General features: G+C 39.1%; 1 protein-coding gene across 1 annotated transcript; it reads right to left on the bottom strand.

Moving 5' to 3' along the window:
- Positions 1-9001: 9001 nt before the first annotated feature.
- rfxap (regulatory factor X-associated protein) lies at positions 9002-23545 on the bottom strand. Its single transcript, XM_069891687.1, has 3 exons — positions 23075-23545; positions 14647-14763; positions 9002-10206 (listed from the first exon to the last, which is right to left on the bottom strand). Exons 1-3 carry the CDS (start codon positions 23528-23530, stop codon positions 10105-10107), a joined length of 675 nt encoding a protein of 224 aa, XP_069747788.1. The 5' UTR covers positions 23531-23545; the 3' UTR covers positions 9002-10104.
- Positions 23546-23607: the final 62 nt, after the last annotated feature.

Raw genomic sequence — 23607 nt, 5'->3', positions numbered from 1 at the left:
TTTATCCAATCTTTCTTTGTTTTCATTAGTTGACAGAAGAATCAGTTCATTCATCCCCTGTACTTTATGACTCTAAGCATTGGATCGATCTTGCAAACTGACCCAATTGCTACAAAATGAAATCCATTTTTGTAACCTTAATGAGGTGGGATGAATGCCACTGGGTGTGTGACCTCTATTTCAATCAACCTGCTATCCAAATCATTTACATCCATAGTGAAGTTTTGAGAGATTATAGTAAACTATGGTTCTAAATTTGGATCTAGCACAATACAGGTGCTTCCCCTACTTACGATGGTCCGACTTAAGTTTTTCAAAGTTACGATAGTTCGAATCCATACTTTCAATTTTGAATTCTGATCTGTTCTCGCAATGCTGGCCAATGCAACATTGCACAAGAGTTGTTCTCTCGGAAGATCTTTCCTGGAACCAACACACCAATGGCATCATGAAGAAAACCTCTACTTGCTCAGGAGTTTGCGGAGGAGCGAGTGGAGTTGTTCAAGTGAACCGCTACGGACTCGAAGGGCCGACGTGGCCTGTTTCCGTGCTGTAAACGGTTATATTCTCAAGTGATGCTGACTCAACCACACTTGCAGTCTCCAGCAATCACGCGAACGAGTGCACTGTAAACAACCCGTCATGTCTACTAGATGTCTATGTGTGTCTCCTGCTTCTGGTGAAAAGAGGAAAGCAATTTCTCTGGAGATGAAACTCAAGATACTTGCTCACTTTAACATCCTCACTAGCCAGCAATTAATTTTAGTTCAATGCTTCAAACATACTTCATGTCCAGTATGCTTTCAGCTGTGTACATTAATGGGTTTTTCTTCCCAGTGTGGAATAAAGGTATTCAAAATTTAATTATAAAAAGTAGTAGGTGCAGTATCTTTTTTGACATGATTTTTTTTTAAACTTGCGATGGGTTTGCCTGAATGCAAGCCCCATTGTAAGTTGAGAGATATAGGATGAACAATCGAAAGTTCAGAATTTAGAACACCTTGTCCAGGATGCACGTAACCCAGCTCAAGGGAATACATCTGTTGTAAACACTTAGATATCAGATACATAGTTAGACTGGAAAAGCTAAGGTTCTTCTTGGAACAAAGATGATAGATATTGGTAGAGGTCATAGCTAGTAAGACAACGATCCACAAGATCATAACTAAGTGTTTCCATGATCTGCTGTTGTAAGGAAATAATCAAGACTAATCACATTGTTACTAAAAGATTACTAGAACCGTACATTCTACTCTTTCCTTGAGCAGCCCTAATGGGACCATGGCATGATTTATGCAGCAAAATATTGTAAGGTGTCGCGTTAAAGCATTTTCAAACAAAATTTCATAAACCATAGATGGAAGATAAGGCATTGATAGTCAATCATTCCTACTTCAGGCTCTCAATCTTCTGGTCACCTCTACTGTTCTACTAAAGTTTGACAGAATTTGAAGAAGCATCACGTTATCTTCTAGCATGTTACATCCTGCACGATTCTTAATTTCTCTTTCCTTCTGTCTGTTAGAACTCGCTATTTTTACCTCTCATTGTTGTTCTTTTCCATGTATTTTGTATGATTAGACACATTACAGACAAATAAAGTTAATTTTTACTCCATTATTTCAACCTATTGAAAAAATGCCTTTGTTTCACCTATTGCCATCAGTCACTATTTCTCAGAGGTGCACAAAATGATGAGAGGATTGGATAAACAGTCTTGGCTAGAGTAGAGGAATTGGTAACCAACAGTTTAAGGTGAAATGGGAGAGATTTAATAGGGTCACAAGGGGTCATTTTATTTATATGCACAGGGTGATGGTGTATGAAACAAGCTGCCGGAAGAGGTAGTGAGGCAGGTACAATTGCAATATTTTTAAGATACATTTGGTTCATACATGCAAATGATAGGTTTGGAGGAATATGGGACAAAAACAGGCAAGTGGGACTAATGTAGGTGGGGCCTTTTGGTCAGCATTGCCAAAAAGGGCCTGTTTCCTCACTAAAGCCCCATTCACGTTGGTGAACCGCTCAATTGGTAATTCAACAAACCCTTTAAAATACAGGTAGAGCCATTCACACTGGACCAATATTAATCTGTTCTCCGCACCCTTCCACATTAACCAATCTGCATCGCAGAGGGGCAACTATCCTCCAGCGGTGGTGTCCTGCATACCCCATCCTGTTCACACTGGGCGAACCGGTATGCCAATTCAAAACAATGATCACCTCTCTATGAAGTTCATCCCCAGGTTGATACGATCCCAGTGTGCTGGTTTGTAAGCATTCACACTTGCACGTTAACTGGTAGATTGGCAGTTAATTACTGGGTTAAAGTGCCAGTGTGAAAGGGACTTAGATCAACTTACCCAAAATGATACCACTCACCTATATACTATGGCAAATATGCTGCATTGACCTATATAACTGAAGCATAACCTCCCCATTTTGTTAATCACTCCCCTAGCAATAAACAGTAGCTTTCCTTGTGCAAGTCAAATACCAGGATACCCAAATAATCTCTGTACACTGCAACTATTCATTTAAATACAATTTTTTTTATTACTCTGGCCAAAATGGACAGTAGGTGCTGGATAAATGAGTTTTCCGATTGCTTGAGACTCACCAGCATTAAGAATAAACTATTTAAAAGACAAAAGATAGTGCAATATGTAAAGTAGTTTGGAAAAAAAATCAGTATTATAGTCCTTAAGTATGTAAAGTTCAGGTAATTCCCATAACTTACAAAATTTAAATTGAACTCCAATGCTGGTACTGTAGCAGCTTTGGGCTAACCGCTATGCTGACTGTGCCACCATCATAATTAACCCCTTTCCCCCCAATTTACAGATAAAGCTTTATTAATATACTTAAGATTCTAATAAATATAAAGACTCTTACTAAGCAGGGATAAGGAGACACTAAGAGAATCATCCAAACAGCAAGCGACATCAACCTGAGCAATGCCATTTTATTCAAACACAACTTTATTCAAACAGCATGACTGAGAAAGTCATGAAAGTCACTCTGCTAAGTGAATATTTGCTTCCATCTTCACCAAAGCTTTGTGCAACTTCAGAATATTTACAATTTTCAATTTTTAAGTTTTTGTTTATTTTTTTTAAACCGGTTGATTGAATTTCAAATAACGGGATTTATTGTATTATTGCAGCTGAGTCTTCAAATTACATAGTTCATTAAAGCCTCTTCATTTACATGTCAAAAATGTTGCTGCATCTTGTAGAAACAGGTGGCTAAGTCAGAATAGACAATGAATATTCCAGATGAAAATAATTTAATATGCAGTTGATGCATAATTATTGCTGTGATGTTATATTTAGGAAATATGCATCAAAACTATGTTCAAATAAGGATTTTATCATTATGTTTCTACTTTGTATTACTGAACAGTTCATATTTATTTTTTAAAATGTGCTTTATTTTTATCTGGAATTTATTCCAAAATGCCAATTTCCAGTGTTCTCTTCAGTATTTCAACCCAGCATACGTCTCCTAACCCAAGTTCATGCTGATTCGGCACTTTTTTTGATCATTGGAAACATCACAGGCAATTCAGATTTTTTTTAAACTTTATTTAAAATTTTATGACATGAATAAAATAAAAATTACATTTAAAGAAATAATAAAAAATAAGATAATAAAAATTAGAATACTACATCATTAAACTATACAAATTAACCCCCCCAATAATTATAACACATTAATCATCTAATTTAAAATTAGTCCAACCCTCCCCCCAAAATAAAGAGTGAAGAATTAATTAACAATGTTGTAAATAAAATAGAAAAAACCCACTTACAAAAAAAGGATAAAACTTAACAACAAAAAATTACTAACAACAAAAAATATCAATACTAAAATAATACCCTTAAACATATATTTAAAATCAAACATAATACATGTATTTAACTAATGAAATCCACTTTAAAACTAAGTTCAAATATTAAAATCATATATCAACCACATATCTGTTATTCTAAAAAATCATAATTAATAATACATAAATACAGAATTTCCATTAATACCAAGTTTCCTTTATAATTCATCGAGAGAACAAAAACATCCCTTAGAAAAACAATCAGATAAACTTTTTATTCCCTTCCCCTCCTCTTATATAAAAAGAAAAAAGTTAAAACTCATAAAATTCTCCATATTCTTCATTTATAACATCTTCAAAATTCTCTATCGAAATTAACTTAATTTTATTAAACTCTTCTCCCTCAATGTATTTGTACTTAATTTTCTTCTTTTTCTTCTTATCACCTTTCCCCTCATCTTCCTCTTCATCTAATTCAACATCCTCAATTTTTGACTTATTATCTTCTGTGACATCATCCTCTTAAAAAAGAAAGAAAAAAGAGAAAAAAACCCCCCAAAAAAAGAGAAAAAAAGGAGAGAAAAAAAACCTAATTCCCTCTCAATTACAATCAGAAAACAAAAAGAGTTAAAAAAATTATTTATTTAAAATAAAAAAAAACCTTCACTTCTTAACCCAAAAATTAAAAAGAAAAAAAAACAAGTCAGAGGTCACAACTACCTCCTCCTGTTTAAACCGCCCAAAGCGGTAACTCCCCCAAAATATTGGGTGTGAGATAACTCACAGGTAGCTGATGACTTCTGGAAACTAGTGCCCACCCAGTTCCCTCTCCCAACTCCCATTTCATTAAACTATCATCATTATTTAAACTATTCTCAAAAAAAATAACAGATTTTTTTTTATATATATATATAAATCAACGTTACCACTTCGGTCACCATTGCTTCCATTTCTTTTAAAAAACTGGATCCCACCTTACATCTCTAATCTCTTTGGAGACCTTGAAGGACTACATCGTTCCTGAAACTGCATGATTGGTAGAGACTGAGCAAAGTCCATAACCTCTTTAGGATTGTCAAAGAACTTTGGCTAATTTCCATCCTAAAAAATCTTCAGTACTGCAGAATACCTAAATGTTGCCTTGTGTCTTTTTTTCCCACAACCGTTCTTTCACAGAATTAAATTTGCGTCGTTGAAACATAATTTCTTGACTCAAATCTTGATAGAAGAAAACAGGATTATTCTGAACCATCAAAGGAGATCTATTTTGCTGGGCATTTCTAATAGCCGTACGTAAAATTGTCTCTCTGTCACAATAGTTTAAACAACGGATCAAAACAGATCTTGGATTCTGTCCTGAAAAAGATTTTCTTCTTAAAACTCTATGAGCACGTTCCAGTATTAAACCTTCAGGGAATTTATCCTGTCCTAACACTCGTGGAATCCATTCAGTAAAAAATTTTCTTGGATCTGGTCCTTCTATGCCTTCTGGCAAACCAACAATTTTCACGTTGTTCCGTCTAGATTGATTCTCCAAATAATCAACCTTTTTTGCTAAATTTTTATTTTGGATCTGCAATGTTTCAATTATTCTATTTTCATCTTGCAGTTGATCCTGTGCATCGACTAAACCTTGATCACACATTTCAAATCTTTCAATGGTTTCAAGCTTAAAAGCTCCATTAATGACTTCCGCCATCGCATTAATCTTGGAAATAAACAGGTTCACAAAATTAGCTAAGTGACTCGATACAGAATACATCTTATCTTCAAGATCCTTAACAGACATTTCAGCAGAAGTAGATTCAGGCATAATGGGGTCTTGCTGTTCCTTAGAGACCATGGGATCTTCTGTCCCTTCCCTTAATTTAGTATCTTTTCTAGCAGTTTGACTTCGTATAAAAATCCCTCTCAAAGTCCCCCCAGCAATGCCAGGAGACTGAAGATCAGGGTTATCTTTAAGCCAAATCTCTTTAATCATCTTCACTGAATCGATGACTGGAAAAACCGTTGTAATTGAAGATGCATTTTGCAGCGCCACCACTGTAGCAGTCGAATGACAGCTCTTTAACTCTCCAGCTGGTGGTGCCCCAGTTGATTCAACTGTCAAAGTCTCAGTAACAGCACTCACAGTGGCCGTTGTGTGAAATAGTGGCACCCGTCCAGCCCTTTGTTCTGAAAGCTGTTGAGTGCGACCTTCAGAGAGCCTCACTGGCTTAAAACGGAGCTTCAAAGCCGAACTCTGTACGTCTTCCTCTGGATCCATTCAACGCTGAGTCCTGGCTTCTTGTACAAAAGTAGGCTCAGACAATTTTGGAAAATGTAGTTTTTTTAACAGCCTGTTGATGTTTTCTTTTACTTTTTTTGCATATAAACCATTAGGCACTAATCCAACATCTTATTATTTATAAACTTTTAAAAGAACTTTAACGGGCACTTAGAGACAAAACAATAAATCAGAGTCAGGAGAGGTCTGGAAGGCACGTCTGTTCCCTACGCCATCTTGCCACGCCCCCCCACAGGCAATTCAGATTATCATTAACAATTAAAGCTCAAGTTACTGAATTGTCTCAGGAGAGAGAATCAGGTGCAACTTGAACCTTGTGGCTGAAAATCATGCAATGAGCAAATGGTTACAACTTTTAATTTATTTGCAGAATTTAGAAGCCAACACTTCATTCTTTTGTAATTTAGTACTTGTTAGGATAGTTAAGATTACAGATTTTTATTCTAGACTTGTTTATTGAATTCAATGAAATTGGATAATCTCTCCAGCATTGAAAGTACTTCAAGTATAAAATTGAAAACAACAAAATACAGATACCAGACCTAGATTTCACTGAATTAGAGTGAATTAGATTTCACTGAATTACTCAGTATGGATCGGATTTTCAACTTTTGTAAAATCAGTGCCACTATTTTACAATCTTGAAAAATCTAAATCAATATTTGAACATGGTAAAATATTTTAGTTATAATTCAAAATGTATACATTAATTTAGCAGTTTCTGAATAAGGAGAGGTATAGGCTTTTGAAAGGATTCATCTGCAGATGCTGGGGACAAGTGCAATAACAAGTGCTTTACTTCCTATGGATGTTGCATGACCTGCTGAGTTTCTCCCACAGGTATTGAAGTTATAGTAACTAGTGTGTTAATTCTTGGGAGGGCAATTCAGTGAGAGGCTGGGATTGGAAAATCTAATTGATGTATTAAGTACAATTACAGTACTTCCAAAATTCTCAAAAGATCCAGTGGTCAATTGTTGCTTATTGCAACAAATTCTCGTATTTACCAGATGAGTAGGGCATTGCCATTGGTTTTAGTGGCCTTGGTTAAGGTGGCATAAAGTGAACTGAAATCGTTTTCCACTTCCAAATTCTATCCAGACATCTATTCAAGACTGCACAAGATGGTCAAGATTGGACTTACTGATGACATCCACATTTGAAAACTTGTCTGGGATTGACATTATTCAAGAAGGGAGGGAGGCAGCAACATAAAGGATAGAATTATAGACTGGTTAGCCTGATGTCAGAGGTTGGGAAAATGTTGGAGTTGATTATCAAAGGATGCGGTTATGCAGTACTTGGTACAGTACAGGCACATGACAAAAAAGGCCAAACCCTTAAGGGAAAATCTTGCTTGGCAAACCTATAGGAATTCTTTGAAGTGACAAGCAGACTGGAAAGAGAGATGCAGTGGATGTTGTGTATTTAGATTTTCAGAAGGCTTTTGACAAGGTGCCACAAGTAGAGATGCTACTTATGTTACTTAACAAGATGAGAACCCATGGAATAACAGGAAAAATATAGCATGGGTAGACCATTGACTGGCAGGAAGCAGAGTTAGGATACAGGGATCATATTCTAGTTGGCTGCCAGTTGCTACAAGCAAGGTGTAGGGATTGGTTCTTTTTATGTTGTATATTAATAATTTGAATTATGGAATGTGTCCCCGTTTACAGATGATACAAAGGTAAGAGGAGGAACAGGTAGTGTTAAGGAACCAGAGGCTGCAGAAGGATTTGAACAGATAAGGAAAATGGGCAGAGAAGTGGCAAATTAAATATAATGTTGGAAAGTGTATAGTCACGCATTTTGATACAAATAATAAACAGGCACACTATTTTTTAAATGGAGAGAACATTGAAAATACCCAGATGCAAAGGGACCTGGGAGTCCTCATGCAGGATATCCTGAAGGAAAACTTGCAGTGTTGAATCAGTGATGATGAAGTCAAATGCAATGCTGGCATTCATTTTAAGAGGAATCAAATACAGAGCAGTGCTGTGATGTTGAGGCTTTATAAGACACTGGTGCAAGGTCAGTGTTAGAGGACGGCATTTGGGTAATCGGGTAGGGCACAGTCTGACAGGCGTAAGCTCACTCAGCTTGGTGGGGGGGGGGGGTGCTGGTGGTGGTCTACCTGCCGAGCTAACATAATCCTCCTCTGTCCCTTTGACGTAGCAGCCGAAAGCGCAGCTTTTATTGTGTGGACGCTAGCGACACTTAATGCACACTAGTGACTCGGGTGGGGGTGGGTCTGATCACGAGCAATGGCCACGAGCGCATGTGGGCACAGCACCTCCAAGTGGGGGGATCCCCATGAATACCCCCCCTCCCCCACTTGGTGCCAGCCATGCTCTGGTGAGACCTCACAGAGTACTGTGAGAAGTTTTAGGTTCCTCATTTAAGAGAGGATGTACTGACATTGGAGAGATTCCAGAAGAGGTTCACAAGGGTGATTCTGGGAATGAAAGGGTTATACGAGGATCATTTGTTTGCTCTTGGCCTATACACAATTTAGGAGAATGAAGGGGGGATCTTATTTATTCATTTTAAATGTTGAAAGACATGGACAGAGTACAAGAGGGCATGACTTCAGGATTGAATAGAATAGAGATGCATAAGAATTTCTGCAGCCAGAGGATGGTAAATCTATGGAATTTGTTGCCACATGTGATTATAGATGCAAGATTATTAGGTGTATTTAGGTGGAGATTGATACTTTCTTGATTAGCCGAGGCAGCTCAGGTTGTGGCAAGAAGATCGGGCAGTGGGGCTGAGTGGGAAAATGGAGGGGCAGAGTTGATGGACTAAATAGCCTATTTCTGCTCCTGTCTTATTATATGGACACCTGCTTTACAAGGGAAAAAGTTGCATCATTCAAAAAACTAGGACAATTTCTTTATTAAATTTGTTTTCATGAATCAATGAACTAAAAAATCTAACCACTATACTGCCTTTACATCCACAGAAAAACAAATCTTCTAGGATTATATGCTGTAGATTTACAAATAATTAGAGAAAACGAAATTTCTTCAAACACAACAAAAAATAAGCCACAATTTAAAGACAACATTTTACAAAGTATTGTTAAAAAGGACTTAATACATTTACAAATAAATGTATTTTTGTTATTCATCAGCACAGAGCATCACATTTTAAAATATAAACATACTTGGCCAGAAACAAACTTGTCCTAAACACATCTAGTTGCAAATTTAATCTAATGCTTGAACTAATGATTACATCTCTACAAAAGTGTGTAATCTCTGCTGATTTCCACATTTCACTTGCATCTCTGACCATATTAAAAAGCTGCTGAATGAAAGCAGAAGATAAATACCCTAACGATTCAGAACTTTGTTACCCTCACTAAACATCCTGATAACTCCTGCCAAGTTTCATGACTTTTTTTTTTAAAAAAAAAGGGAATCACTATTGAATGAAAAATCTTTCAGATTTAAGATCATACTTTTTTTTTTATATATTAATCACTGCTTCCTCAGACGTATATCTGCCCAACATTTAGGATGATGCACAATGCCGGTGTAACATGAAGGGACCTTGTTATTTTAAATAAAGGCACCATACATGCAACCTAGAAATACTCAATATTGACTGTGCAGTCCTGTAATTAGATATTGTTCTGTTTTTCTATCACCATCCCTCTCCGTCAAAAGTTAAACTTCACTTGGGAAAATTGTTTTAGTTTTAAAAAAGGCAACTTGGCTGAATTTTGAAATGTGCAGTGTTTTTAACAAACATTCCAAAGCATTTTGAGTAGAAGTTAACCACAATCATAAATATGTTCCTAATTTTTTTTTTTAAAGATGCACAAAAGTTGTTTAAATAGTTGAGGTAAGAAAGTAAAACTCTTGAAATGCAAAAGTTTTGAAAAAAAATGATACATTTCATTCTCACCTTTTTAGTATTACTTAAGCCTTTACCTTTTTACGCACCAACCAGTTTTATAAAGAAAGCATTACATTGGTGTTTCTTGAAACCGCTGTCTTTGAGTTTGGTTACTCAGCAATCGTTGCTGTTCTTGTAGAAACTGGATAACTTCAGGACTTCTCAGCAAGGACTAAAAATGAAAAGCAAGAGCATTAAAAAATGTTAAGGTCAAAATAGAACCGTGCCCTTTAATTGTTTTTAATTTTTCTCGTGAACTGTATATACTTTTGTCTGCATCTAAAGAGAAAGTTTTAGCTTTTGTCATGTCGACTGCCAGACGAGCAATTTTAATGAAAAGATGACTCTTCACCTACTCATGCACAGTGGTTACATGATGCAATTTAAGCTTGGATAAAATAAGATACAACATTATAGATAGAAAGCTTCAATTTGAAAAGATATGGGGCCCATTCATAGAATGCTATCAAGTAATTTAAGTAATTTGGATGTTCTGGTGATTCTCTGGTTTCTGAAGGTCACTATTTAATCCATATCTTTACTTTTTTTTCTACAAGGTAACCTTGATCAGAAGGAGGGGGTAGTTTAGATTTAGTGTTGTTAGGTTTTTTGGTTTCCTTTTTTTTCTTTTATTCCTTTTTTTAAGATTAATTGATTATATACAGGTTTAATTATGGTTGTCCTAGATCATATCATCAAATTAGATATTACCCATTTTGACCAAAGGTTGGTATAATGTAACTCAATGGTTTCTATCTAGAATTTTTTTAAATTACATTTATATTAATTTGTGATATGTATATATGACATGCTTTTTGTTTCATTAGTAGACTTTGTATGTAGGATTATTATGTTAAACTCAATAAAAATATTTTTAAAAATTTTAACAAAAAATTTGTCATGACAGAATTTCCTCGACATTTGCATAGTAGCATACATCCACTACCACAACCTTTCTAATGAAAACTCCATACTGTACTTCCACTCTCCAAGCAACAAGCCAGCAGACTGGAAAAACGGTTGATGTTGCTTCCAAAGATGCACACTTCAGCTTTAATATTTTAAAAGGTGTGTAATTTAGAGAATAAAAACCCAACCACAGAAAAAAAAATGTAATTTCACCACAAATTAGTTGAAGTGAAAAGAGCTGCTTTTGGAGGACCAGTCCTCTAATTTCCCTATTCATTTGCAAGGAAGTTTCTCAACTCAGTGCAAAGCTCTCTTGCTGCACTGTTGATAGCAGATATGAACCAAAAAGTAATCCATTAAAGAGTGAGCACTGTTCATTCAATTCTGTAATTTGTTTTATTTGCCTATCATCTTTACTATGGCCAAGTTTCAAAGTTAGAAAAACTTCTTCTTGAGTCTCGTACCACAAATAATGCATTTTGGTAGAATATTTTTCAATCACAAAAATCAGGCAAGTAGGAAGTGGTTTCATTGGGCATCCAAACTGGATCATTAAAGCAAAGGCTCAGTTCAAATCCCACTTTTGGAAATTAAAATCATACAACTAAATAAATCTACATTTTTTTTTATAAATAAAGCTAGGCTCAGTAATGGTCTTTGGCTTGGCTTCACGGACGAAGATTTATGGAGGGGTAAGTGTCCACGTCAGCTGCAGGCTCGTTTGTGGCTGACAAGTCCGATGCGGGACAGGCAGACATGGCTGCAGCGGAAAATTGGTGGGTTGGGGTTGGGTGTTGGGTTTTTCCTCCTTTGTCTACTGGATAGTCATGAAAACCAACCTAGATCATGGAAAGGAGCCTGCCAACATCATCTATTCAGGCCTAGATGCCACCCCAGACTCATAATGGACATTAAATGCTTTTATGCCCAGCAACACCCACATCTCAAAAAGAATGGCAAGTCTCTTCCCATCATAGTTCAACCCAATCACAACATACATTTGAATTCCTATCCAGTTTTGCTTTAAATGCTTGAACATATTTACCTCAACTATTCTAATACTAATTATCTCTAGTTGCATTATTTCCTTAAAATTCAATTGACCCATTGATATAAACCATTATTAATAACTCGATTAGCTCAATCCTGCCATACAGCAGAAAGTGGCGCTCAATTTTGCAATATTCTAGAAACACCTAACAAACCCATTTATATTAATAACTAACCAGTATTTGTTTTGGCAATTGGGGATCAACTATAGTCCCATGTATCAATTCGTTACGCTCATTTGTCTCATCAATTTTGCATCAAAGAAAAATGTTTCACAATTTTTCCCTCAAAGAATTTCAAGTCTTTCCAAATGACGATCTCCTCACCAGATTTTATTTAAGTTATTCATTTCCCACAATCTGGGTGTCATTGTCAGTTATTGTTGTATTTATTGATAATCCCATTTGAGAAGACAGTAGTACCTTCTTGAACCACTGCAATAAAAGTACTCGGACATTCCTGTTGGACAGAGAGTTCAGGGTTTTACCTCAGTGATGATAAAGGACCAATGAGACATTTCCAAATTAAAACTGTGTGGGACCTAGATAAGAACATGTATCTGCTGCATTTGTCCTTTTTGATGGAGCTGGTCACTTACCAGAGGAGCCTCCGCACATACAGCAGCCACTGTAGCAGTTTTATTCTATGAAGTATATTCAGTACAACTACGATTATCCAAAATCAGATTCTTTTAAATACTCATTTATCTGAAAAAAAAATTGAATTTCAGATACATGAGGATATCCCAAACAAATCAGAAATCCTCATTTATATGATTTTTTTTTTTTCCAGAGCCGAACTGACCTAGCAGGTTGAAAAAAATTCATCCGACATGAAATTAGAACGAGTGTCCTCATTTCAGGTAATTCCCTCCCTCTCTCTTTCCATTTCTTCTTTACATTCCCCATTGACTTTTCTCTCCAACTCTCCCTCTCAAACTGCATGCCTCTGTCTCTCAGCCACAAGCAGCCAAAGAATCCCTTGTCCCGATGTCATAAAGGAGAGTGGCCTCCAGCAGCAGCAGAGGCCACTTTAGGCTCCCAGGAACAGTGGGGACTTTGGTAGGGAGGTGTCGATGATCTTTAGCAGCCTAGATGTTTTTTGGTGAGAATTAAACATTATTTTAATGCTCAAAAAGCCTTCCCTTGTTGTTTGTTGTTGTTTAAACCCTGTTACAAGTGATTTGCTGTTGCTACTGGGCTGTTTTTTTTTTAAAAATGACCGGTTAGCCAATAAAGACTTTATCCGATATAGGCCCAGTCCCAACCACTTTGGATAATCAGAGTTGTACTGTACTTTCTTTAGTCAGATACCTTTGATTAGGGAATAGAGTTAGAATCATCCTGAATGTGGGAAAAAAAATTTTCTTTCTCTCCTTCAGTTATAATTTTTTTATTGATTACATGTGCTTTATAGCTTGTTGAGTTATGAAAATTTTCATTTGACCATAAATGTTTTGTATATGCATTCTTGATGAGTTATTAAATTTGTCATTTGTTATTACTATTATGTATCATGTAAATATTTGGTATATGTATGATTATATTTGAAATTAATTACAAAAATTTAAAAAGAATAAAAAAGCAGCCACTGTGATCTTGTGTTTATAGTAGTGAATAGAGAGTAAAGCTCAAGCAAGCTGCTTTTTTCTCAATGATGATAGGTTCCTTGGGGTCACTGCACTCACAAGGCAAGTACAGAGTATTCATGCCACAGGATACCTAGTTTCTAACCCATTCTTGTTAAGTTTTTAATCCATTGACAGTGGGTGAATGATCAATGAGAATATCATTAACTTGGCAAAGGTAGATAGCTGGAATCTCTCTTGTTAGAGACAATTATTGTCTAGTAATTTTGTGGCACAAATATTCCTGCCAATTATCAGCCTCTACAGGAATGCTGTCTCGGTCTTGCTCCGTACAAGCACTGCTGGCTTCATTTGTTGCAAATGGAACTGAATATTGCACAATCAGCAAACATTTCCCCCCCCCACCCCACATTGTTATGTTGGTAAAAGATCAACGATTACCAATTGATCTAGGAACAACCGTGAGGAATTCCTAGCCTAATAGCAAACATAACAATCACCTTCTGTGTGAGATAAGACTCCAACCACTAGAATACTTTATTTTTGTTGCAAATTATCTTCAATTTTAATCGGAACTCCTTAATGTCATACTTAACAAATGCTACCTTGATGGAAAGGGCAGTCACTCTGAAATTCAGCTCTTTAGTCAGAGTTTGGGATCAAAGCTGGGATGAGTTCTGTACAAAGGGAAGGGAGGAGAGTTTAGGGAAGACATCAGGAGTTGTGGGTGCCTAGAATGCTGCAACATTAGGGGCATTTAAGAGACAGGCACATGGATGCAAGAAAAATTACGTTGTAGGAAAGGCTTTGTTATTTTTTGCTGGAATGTATGGGTCAGCACAACATCGAGAGCCAAAGGCCCCCTATACTATGCTGTAGTGTTCTATGAGAACATATTACTCCTTCTGCATGAGCAGATAGCACCACACCACCATCCCAATGTAGAGGATATGAGGTATTCCAGAAACAGAGTTACACTTTAAAATTGAGGGGGCCAGTGCATAATTAAGGAAGCTTGATTCGTGCCAATGCAAGTGAAATTTAGTCAATCATAGAAAGACTCACCAATCTTTTTTGATTTAAAACCTGCTCAAGCACACTTGCTTTACGACTTGCTTGATGTACAAACACGCTGCTCAAACGATGTTTGGTAATAGATGCAGGTCTTTCATCAGGGTCATCCTGTAGAGCAAAGGAAATACCATTAAGCCATAACCATAGAACATGCAGGACAAGTGTACAGCACAAGAAAGGGCCCTCAGTTCACACTGACTGCGGCAATCACAATGTCAATTCAAACAAATCCATCTGCTACACATGATGTATATCCCTCCTTTCCCCGAGTGTCATGCCCCTGTCTAAATGTCTCTTAAATGTTTCAAACCTATTTGTTTCCACCATATCCCTTAGTCATGCCTTCCAGGCATCTACTACTCTGTGTGAAAAAATATCATACAAGGAGGATTTTATGACTCTAGCACCATACTGACTGAAAGGGGGAATCTCATTGAAACCTACTGAATACTGAAAGGCCTGGGTAGAGTGGACCTGTTTCATATGATGGGGGAGTCTGGGACCAGAGGGCCCAGCCTCAAAATACAAAAAAAAACATTTCTAGAACAGAGATGAGGAGAAATTTCCTGAGGGCCGTGAATCTGTGAAATCCAAGGCTTCATAGGCAAATCAATCTGTATATTTAATACAGAGATAGCTTCTTGATTAGGAACGAAATCAAGGGTTACAGAGAGAAGGTAGAAGAATGGGATTGAAAAGGATTAAATCAGTTGTGATGAAATGAGAAATGAGACCTCTCCCAGAGCCAGCATATTAAGGCAACCATGAGGAAGGCAGTCCAACACCTGTGCTTTCTAAGAAGGAAATTTAGCAAGTCGACAAATATTCTCATCAAACTTGGTTAGAGTAATGGTTAGCACAATGTTATTACAGCACCAGCCACTCAGATTCAAATCCGAAGGAGTTTTCATGTTCTCCTCATGTCTGAATGGGTGCGTCTGGGTGCTCTAGTTTCCTCTTATATTATAAAGACAGAGTTAGAAGGTTAATTGGTTACACGGGTGTATTTGGACATCATGGGCTCAGTGGCCAGAGGGCCTGTTACCGTGCTACAACTCTAAATTTAAAAACTTCTACAAATGTACTGACTAGTTAATCACAACCTGGTTTGGTAAATTGAGTGCACAGGAACACACACGCAGTTGCAGAAGGTAGCAAACATAGCAAAGTCTATCAGAGGCTCTGACCTCGCATCCATTAAAGGTATCAATGCAAGGTGCTGCCTCATGAAGGTAGACATCACTCTAGACACAACCTCCTGTTGCTGCTTTCTTCAGGCAGAACATAGGAAGTTGGAACAGGAGTAGGCCAAAAATGGCCCATCGAGCCTGCTCCGCCATTCAATACGATCATGGCTGATCTAATTTATGACCTAACTCCACCTACCTGCCTTCTCCCCATATCCTCCAATTCCTCTATCATGTAAAAAAAATTATTTAACCGAATTTTAAATATGTCTAATGAGGCAGCCTCAACCACTTCCCTGGTTAGAGAATTCCAAACATTCACTACTCTCTGGGAAAAACTATTTTTCCTCATCTCTGTCCTAAATCTACTCCCCCAAATCTTGAGACTGTGTCCTCTCGTTTTAGTTTCCCTGGCCAGCTCAAAAAACCTTCCTACATCTATCCTATCCATACCCTTCATAATCCTATATGTTTCTAAGGTACAGAAGCCTGAAAAACAGCACCTCTTGGCTCAAGAGCAGTTTATTTCCAACAGCTATCAGGCTCTTGAACCTCCACTTGTTACACTAATCATAGACAGCTCCATAAAAAGGACTGTTAGTACCACTTTAACACCACATTTTTCTTGCTCTATGGTTACTGCCAATATTTATTATCCATCTATTGTTTGTATTTTTTTTATTTTAATGTATACTATTGTAGATTCTATCCTTCATGAAGCACCTATTCAGCTGCAACAAGCAAGAATTTTGGTGAATATGTACATTGTATAATGTATATGACTATAAACTAATTATCATTACGGTCTGTGTAATTTGATAATGGTAAGATTGCAGAATCTGTCCAGGAGGCCAGGTTTGTAGAACTGAGATAAGAAAAACTGAACAAATGTGATTAGAAAATGAAAAATGCTGGAAAAACAGCTGAAGGAATTCAGGTTAGGCAGCATCTGTGGAGGCAAATATCTGGTCAACATTTCAGGTTGGGACTGTATATTGACTGAGTGTGTAGAGCAGCCATCTCAACAACGATCCTATGACCACCCTGGGGACCACAGCACTTCCAAGTCCAAGTCTTGTTTTCTTTTCACCTGATGTATCATAAAATATTTTTTATGTTGTCCATAGGAGAGAAGTACAGATCTTATCAATCTTGATCTAACACTTCCTCTTCCATTATCACCACACTGTTCACCACATAGTTCTGCTCTATTTCAACTTCATCCTGATCAAGGTCCTTTTCTCTTGTAAATACTGACGCTAAGTATTCATTCAGCACCTCCCCTACTTCCTCCACTTGCAGGCACATGTTGGGTCTTTTATCTTTTAGTGGCCCCACCTTCACTTTTGTCATCTTTCTATTTTTTTTTTTAAAAACATACACATAGAACACCTCGGGGTTATCCTTAATTCTACCTGCCCGCTACGAGCTCTCCTAATTTCCTTCTTAAGCTCCTTCCTGGCTTCTAATATCTTTCTTATGAGCTCTATCTGTTCCCTGCTTCCTATATCTAACATAGGCTTGCTTCTTCCTCTCTACAAATCGCCTTACTTGTTTCATCACCCAAAGTTCCCTTTTCTAACTATTTTTTCCTTGTCCTAGTGGCACAAACCAGTCCTGGACCAAGCTCAATTGGTCGCTTAACTTCCTCCACATTATTTCTGTGCTCTACCCCTTAAACATCTCTTTCCAATGAATATTTCCTAATTCCTGCCTAATCCTTTCATAATTAGCTCTTCCCCAGTTAATCACTCTCCTATTTAGCCTGAGTTTGTCTTTTTATTTAGCTATACTGAACCTCCTATTTAGCCTGAGTTTGTCTTTTTATATAGCTATACTGAACCTAAGAGAGTTGTGATCTCTTTCACCAAAGTGGTCCCCAACTAAAAGGTCCACTACTTTACCCGGTTCATTACTCAGCACCAGATCCTCTCATAGCCCTGTCCACACACTGTGTGAAGAATCCTTCTTGAACACCAACAAATTCAGCCCCATCCATCCCCTTTGCGGTCAGGAGGTCCCAGTCAATACTAGGGAAGTTAAAATCTCCCATGACTACAATCCTGTATTTTCTGCACTATTCTAAAATCTGCCTGCTTCTCTGTTCCTCAGCGTCTGAGAGACTATTTGGGGAATTAGAGCCACAATGTAATCTTGCAGCACTATAAAAGTGATCATCTCATGACAGGAAGTATGCGGAAGCTTTAGCAGGGATGCTCCCTGATTTAGAGAACATGTATTATGAAAAAAGGCTGACTGAGCTAAGAAATTTTTCTTTAGTCCCAGAGGATGAGAGAGGACTTTAAAAAAAAAAAGGGCACAAGATTATGAGAGGCATAAATTGGGTGGATAGCCAGCACTCATTTTCCAGGGTGGTAATGGCCAATAACTGAGAACATCTGTTTAAGGTGAGTGGAGGAAAGTTTGAACATAGAACACTACAGCACAGTACAGGCCCTTCAGCCCTCAATGTTGTGCCAACCCATATCTTTTCTTTCTTTGGCTTGGCTTCGCGGACGAAGATTTATGGAGGGGGTAAAAAGTCCACGTCAGCTGCAGGCTCGTTTGTGGCTGACAAGTCCGATGCGGGACAGGCAGACACGGTTGCAGGGGAAAATTGGTTGGTTGGGGTTGGGTGTTGGGTTTTTCCTCCTTTGCCTTTTGTCAGTGAGGTGGGCTCTGCGGTCTTCTTCGAAGGAGGTTGCTGCCCACCAAACTGTGAGGCGCCAAGATGCACGGTTTGAGGCGTTATCAGCCCACTGGCGGTGGTCAATGTGGCAGGCACCAAGAGATTTCTTTAGGCAGTCCTTGTACCTTTTCTTTGGTGCACCTCTGTCACGGTGGCCAGTGGAGAGCTCGCCATATAACACGATCTTGGGAAGGCGATGGTCCTCCATTCTGGAGACGTGACCCATCCAGCCAGCTGGATCTTCAGCAGCGTGGACTCGATGCTGTCGACCTCTGCCATCTCGAGCACCTCGACGCTAAGGATGAAAGCGCTCCAATGGATGTTGAGGATGGAGCGGAGACAACGCTGGTGGAAGCGTTCTAGGAGCCGTAGGTGGTGCCGGTAGAGGACCCATGATTCGGAGCCGAACAGGAGTGTGGGTATGACAACGGCTCTGTATACGCTTATCTTTGTGAGGTTTTTCAGTTGGTTGTTTTTCCAGACTCTTTTGTGTAGTCTTCCAAAGGCGCTATTTGCCTTGGCGAGTCTGTTGTCTATCTCATTGTCGATCCTTGCATCTGATGAAATGGTGCAGCCGAGATAGGTAAGCAGAGATAGGTAAAAGATATATTCCTAAAATAAAGGTATTAACCACTCCCTAAGAGTCTTTTAAATGCCACTAATGTTTCAGACTCCACCACCATCCCTGGCAAGACATTCCAGGCACCCACAACTCTCTGTTTAAAAACTTACCCCTGATGTCTCTCCTAAACTTCCCTCCCTTCACTTTGTACTTGTGTCCTCTGGTCTTTGCTATTTCTGCCCTGGGAAACAAGTGTTGGCTGTCCACCCTATCTATGCCTCTCATAATCTTGTGGACTTCTATTAAGTCTCCTTTCATCCTTCTGCGTTCCAAAGAGAACAGTCCCAGCTCTGTTAACTTTGCCTCATAAGACTGGTTTTCCAATCCAGGTAACACCCCAGTAAATCTCCTCTGCACCTTCTCCTAATGAGGTGACCAGAACTGAACACAATACTCTAAGTGTGGTCTTACCAGAAAGTTGTAAAGTTGCAACATGACCTCTTGAATCCTGAACTTAATCCCCCTATTAATGAAGCCCAGCATCCCATCATCCTTCTTAACTATCCTATCAACCCATACAACAAGCTTGAGGGATGTATGAATTTGAACCCCAAGGTCCCTCTGTTCATATTTTGAGTACGGATATTAAATCTCCAGCCACTACTACACTTGAAAGTCACTACTACACTTGAAAGTGCTTTTCATATTCTGCTCTTTCTGTGCTTAGCTGAAATATCAGCTGATCCCTCATCTGGAATGTTAACTGTTTCTCTTTCCAAACCACCTTTAGCTTCTGGTTGCATGGCATTTCAACTCTCCTCCCCATTCCCACATTGATTTGTCAGTCCTATGCTTTTTAATAACATGGAGAGGCCAAACACAAACTAGATGAACAGCACCTTGTATTCTGCTTGGGTTGCCTATGACCCAATTCAGGCATCATACACTCCCAATACTTCTTTATCATTCCTATTGTTCACTTTTTCCATTTCTCCCTCTCCCCAATACATAGATTCATTACCTTTCCCACTCCCCACACTGATTCCCATCTTCCCATCATTAGCGTGCCTAGCCACCTGTTTCTTTGGCCTACCCTTTTTTTATCCCCTTCCAGCTCCATTTGCCCATCATCTCTTAACTGGTTCCACTTTACATCTAGTGTCTGACTCACCTTCTAGTGTCTAACTCTATCTTGTGGTCTCCTTTACATTGGAGAGACTGGGCACAGACTGGAAGGTTGCTTTGTTGAGCACCTCGGCTCTGTCTGCCTCAAAAGTGTGGATCTCCCAGAGGCTACAAATTTCAATTCCCCTTCCCATTCCTTTGCTAACATACCTGCCCATGGTCTCATGCACGACCAGACTGAGACCACCTACAAATTGGAGGAACAATGCCTCATCTTCTGTCTGGGCCTCAAATATCTCCTGAACCCTCTAACTGAGTGGCATCAACATTGACTTCTCTGGTTTCTGTTAACCCCCCCCCCCACCCCATCTTCTTCCCCCCTGTTGCCTTCCACCCCCCCCCCCCCCAGCTCTGTCTTCCTTTCCCCTATGTCTCCTTACACAGAACCCAATTCATTCTCATCTCTCCTCTTATCCAAATAACATATTTGTTGGTCTGGACTCCTCCCCCCGGCCAGTCTTCAGTCTCTTTATTCTTGCACCTTCCTGTTCTTTGCTTATTCCTCGAAGAAGGGCTCAGGCCTAAAACGTCAGTAAAATATCTTTACCTCCTATGGGCGTTGTGAGACCAACTACATTCCTCCATAATTTTTGTCTTTACTACAATCACAGCATCTGCAGTTTTTCGTGATGACTCTATCTTGCCCCTCTTCTCACTGGCTCAATCCACCAATCATAGAACATTGCTCATTCTAGGTCCTTTAGCCCACAATGTTCTACTGACCTGTATAAACCTACTCCACCATTAATTGAACACTTCCCAACCTCACCCTCCACTTTTCTTACATTTATGTGCCTATCCAAGAGTCTTAAATGTCCCTATTGTAGCTATCACCACCCCAGCAATGCATTTCAGGAACCATTGCCAAGCTACATTTGAAACCAGAAGCAGAACCCAAAGCACCTCAAGCAGAAACAAGCCCATGGAAATGGCCGTCACAACTGTGGCATTGTGTCTACATCGACTTTGCAGGACCATTTATGGGAGAGAATGTCCTGATAGTAGTTGACGCACACTCCAAATAGCCAATTGTAACTAGCATGAAAAAAAGTTTGTGTAATAACAACATACACTACAAACTGTCTGCGCCGTATCATCCAAGCACAAACAGAGAAGTAGAACGTTTCATACAAACTTTCAAGAAAGCCATGAAGATTAAACTAAATGTAAACTTGTCATGGATCCATAGAATCACTGATTTCTCGTTGGAGTACCAAAATACACCAGTCGATCACCAAAAGGACACCAGCAGAACTGATGTTCAGGAGATATTTGAGGACCAGACAATCAGCATTACACCAAAACATCAGTCTAAGATTACAACAAACAACTTCTGCTAATAAAGACCCTAAATTAATAGAAGTGGGTGAACCAGTTTTGATAAGAGACTACCATTTCAACAGAGCCCAGTGGGAACAGGGAAAAGTCCTGAAAAAGCTCAGCCCATATTCTTATCACATTCTAGTGGGAAATATGACATGGAAAAGGCACAGTGACCAGTTAAGAGCAGTGGAAAGTGCTATGATGCCAGTGCCTGAGGCAGTAGACATGCACACAGAAAAGCCAAACCTGCAATGAGAGGAAGCGTCTCCACTACTCACTGACATTCATAGAGAGATACCCGGATCACCATCTGAAAAATACCTTTAAGAGGGGCACACGAAACAAGAGACCAGGCAAGCAGTCCTCTGGTCTTTCACACTCCAACATTGGAAAGACTCAAGATCATCTTCACCACCTCCCAGCTATATCCTACCCGATGAACCAAAACTGGAACAGCTCAAGCCAAGAACACCCTTAAAACAACAGTGAAGTCCAGCTGATGCCATCCCACTCTGCAGATCTAAATGGGAGACACTTGCTGGAACCACTGAAAGACTATGTGCCATAACCAGTAGATAAAAAAAGGGGATTTAGCACTGTTCAGCATGTTTTTTTTCTTTCTAAGGGATGCCATATATCCAATATAACAAATACTTGGCATCTCACAAACATTATGCATGCTTCCTTAATTTTTCGTGTTTTTTTGGTTGTGGGGGGTGCTTAGAATGTTAGGTATGACGCCATCTCGTGTACATGATGACATGCGGACATTAATATATATGTATGCTTGTTAGAACACCATTTTAGAATATAGTAAAGTATCAATGAATCAACAACCTGCCATGACTTTTCCTATTACGAAGCGTGCTAAACATAACATCTCACATCTTGGGACTATTACTGAAGGAGGAGGAGCATGGGACTTGAGAGAGCTGGGAGTGTCAGGAGCCAGCTTGAGGTAAGTGCCTTTCAAAAGCAAATGGAGTGGAACTCAGTTTTTTTTTTTAATTTACACAGGTGTGTGGAATGCCTTGTCAGGGGTGGTAGTAGAGGGTTATGGCCTAGGGTGGGTTTAGTAAGTTTTAAAGGAAAGTATGGGTCAGCACAATCTTGAGGGCCAAAGTGCCTGTACTGTGCTGTAGTGTTCTATGAAACTGGGTATGTTCTACAGCTCAGCACAGGTTGGAATAGCTGAGCTAACTGTATTACTACCGCATAAAGCCAGCACAGATTCACCCATGCAAATGGTCTCCTTCGCTATTGACACCAACCTAAGGTTTCTTCAGCAAATAATTTATCAGCAATTTTAAAAAAATATCTACCAGGGAAAGCCCAAATAACTGTTTTCCAGCTGATACAAGTTTTCTGCAGAACACCAAAGGTTAAAAAAAGAATCCCAAATACATCAATGACCCAAATCAGACTTTCTTTTTTAACCCAGTTCAGATGAGCCCAGTCACACGGTTTCCTCACATCACTCTTGCTTGTGTTGGCCATAGCCTGGACACTCTTTCTCCTCTTGTACTTGTCCTTGTAAGTTTTGTTGCGGTGTTTTTTACACATCCAGGGCTTCCTCGGTTTAGCCACTTGCGTCGTGGTCTCTGTACATCCCTCATATACACACTTCCTGATCACCCTCTCGCCGCCTTCATCTTCATCCTCCTCCTCCTCTTCCTCTTCATCATCATCATCTTCTTCATCCTCCTCCTCCTCCTCCCCCGGGCTATCCCTGTTCTCGGAAGGATCCTCTGTTCCTCCTCCTTGGGGATTAGCATTAAATTCACTGTCCATGGTCACCGTTGTCAGTTCATGGTGAATCACGTTGCAAGGAGGTGGGGTGGGCCCACCATCGCTGCATCCCGTACTCATTCCGAGGTCGCCCGAACCGGCGACCATCCGCCTCAACCAACTCTCAGAACCTCCGCACATCTCGCGCGATTTTAAACGCTCGCCTCCGATTCCCACGCTCAACGGTGCATCCCCTCCCATCTGCGCCAATCCGTGGC

Source organism: Narcine bancroftii, chromosome 7, assembly GCF_036971445.1.
Source record: "Narcine bancroftii isolate sNarBan1 chromosome 7, sNarBan1.hap1, whole genome shotgun sequence".
Lineage (NCBI taxonomy): Eukaryota > Metazoa > Chordata > Chondrichthyes > Torpediniformes > Narcinidae > Narcine > Narcine bancroftii.
The sequence above is the reverse complement of the archived record's forward strand: the minus strand, read 5'-3'. Positions and strand labels throughout refer to the sequence as shown.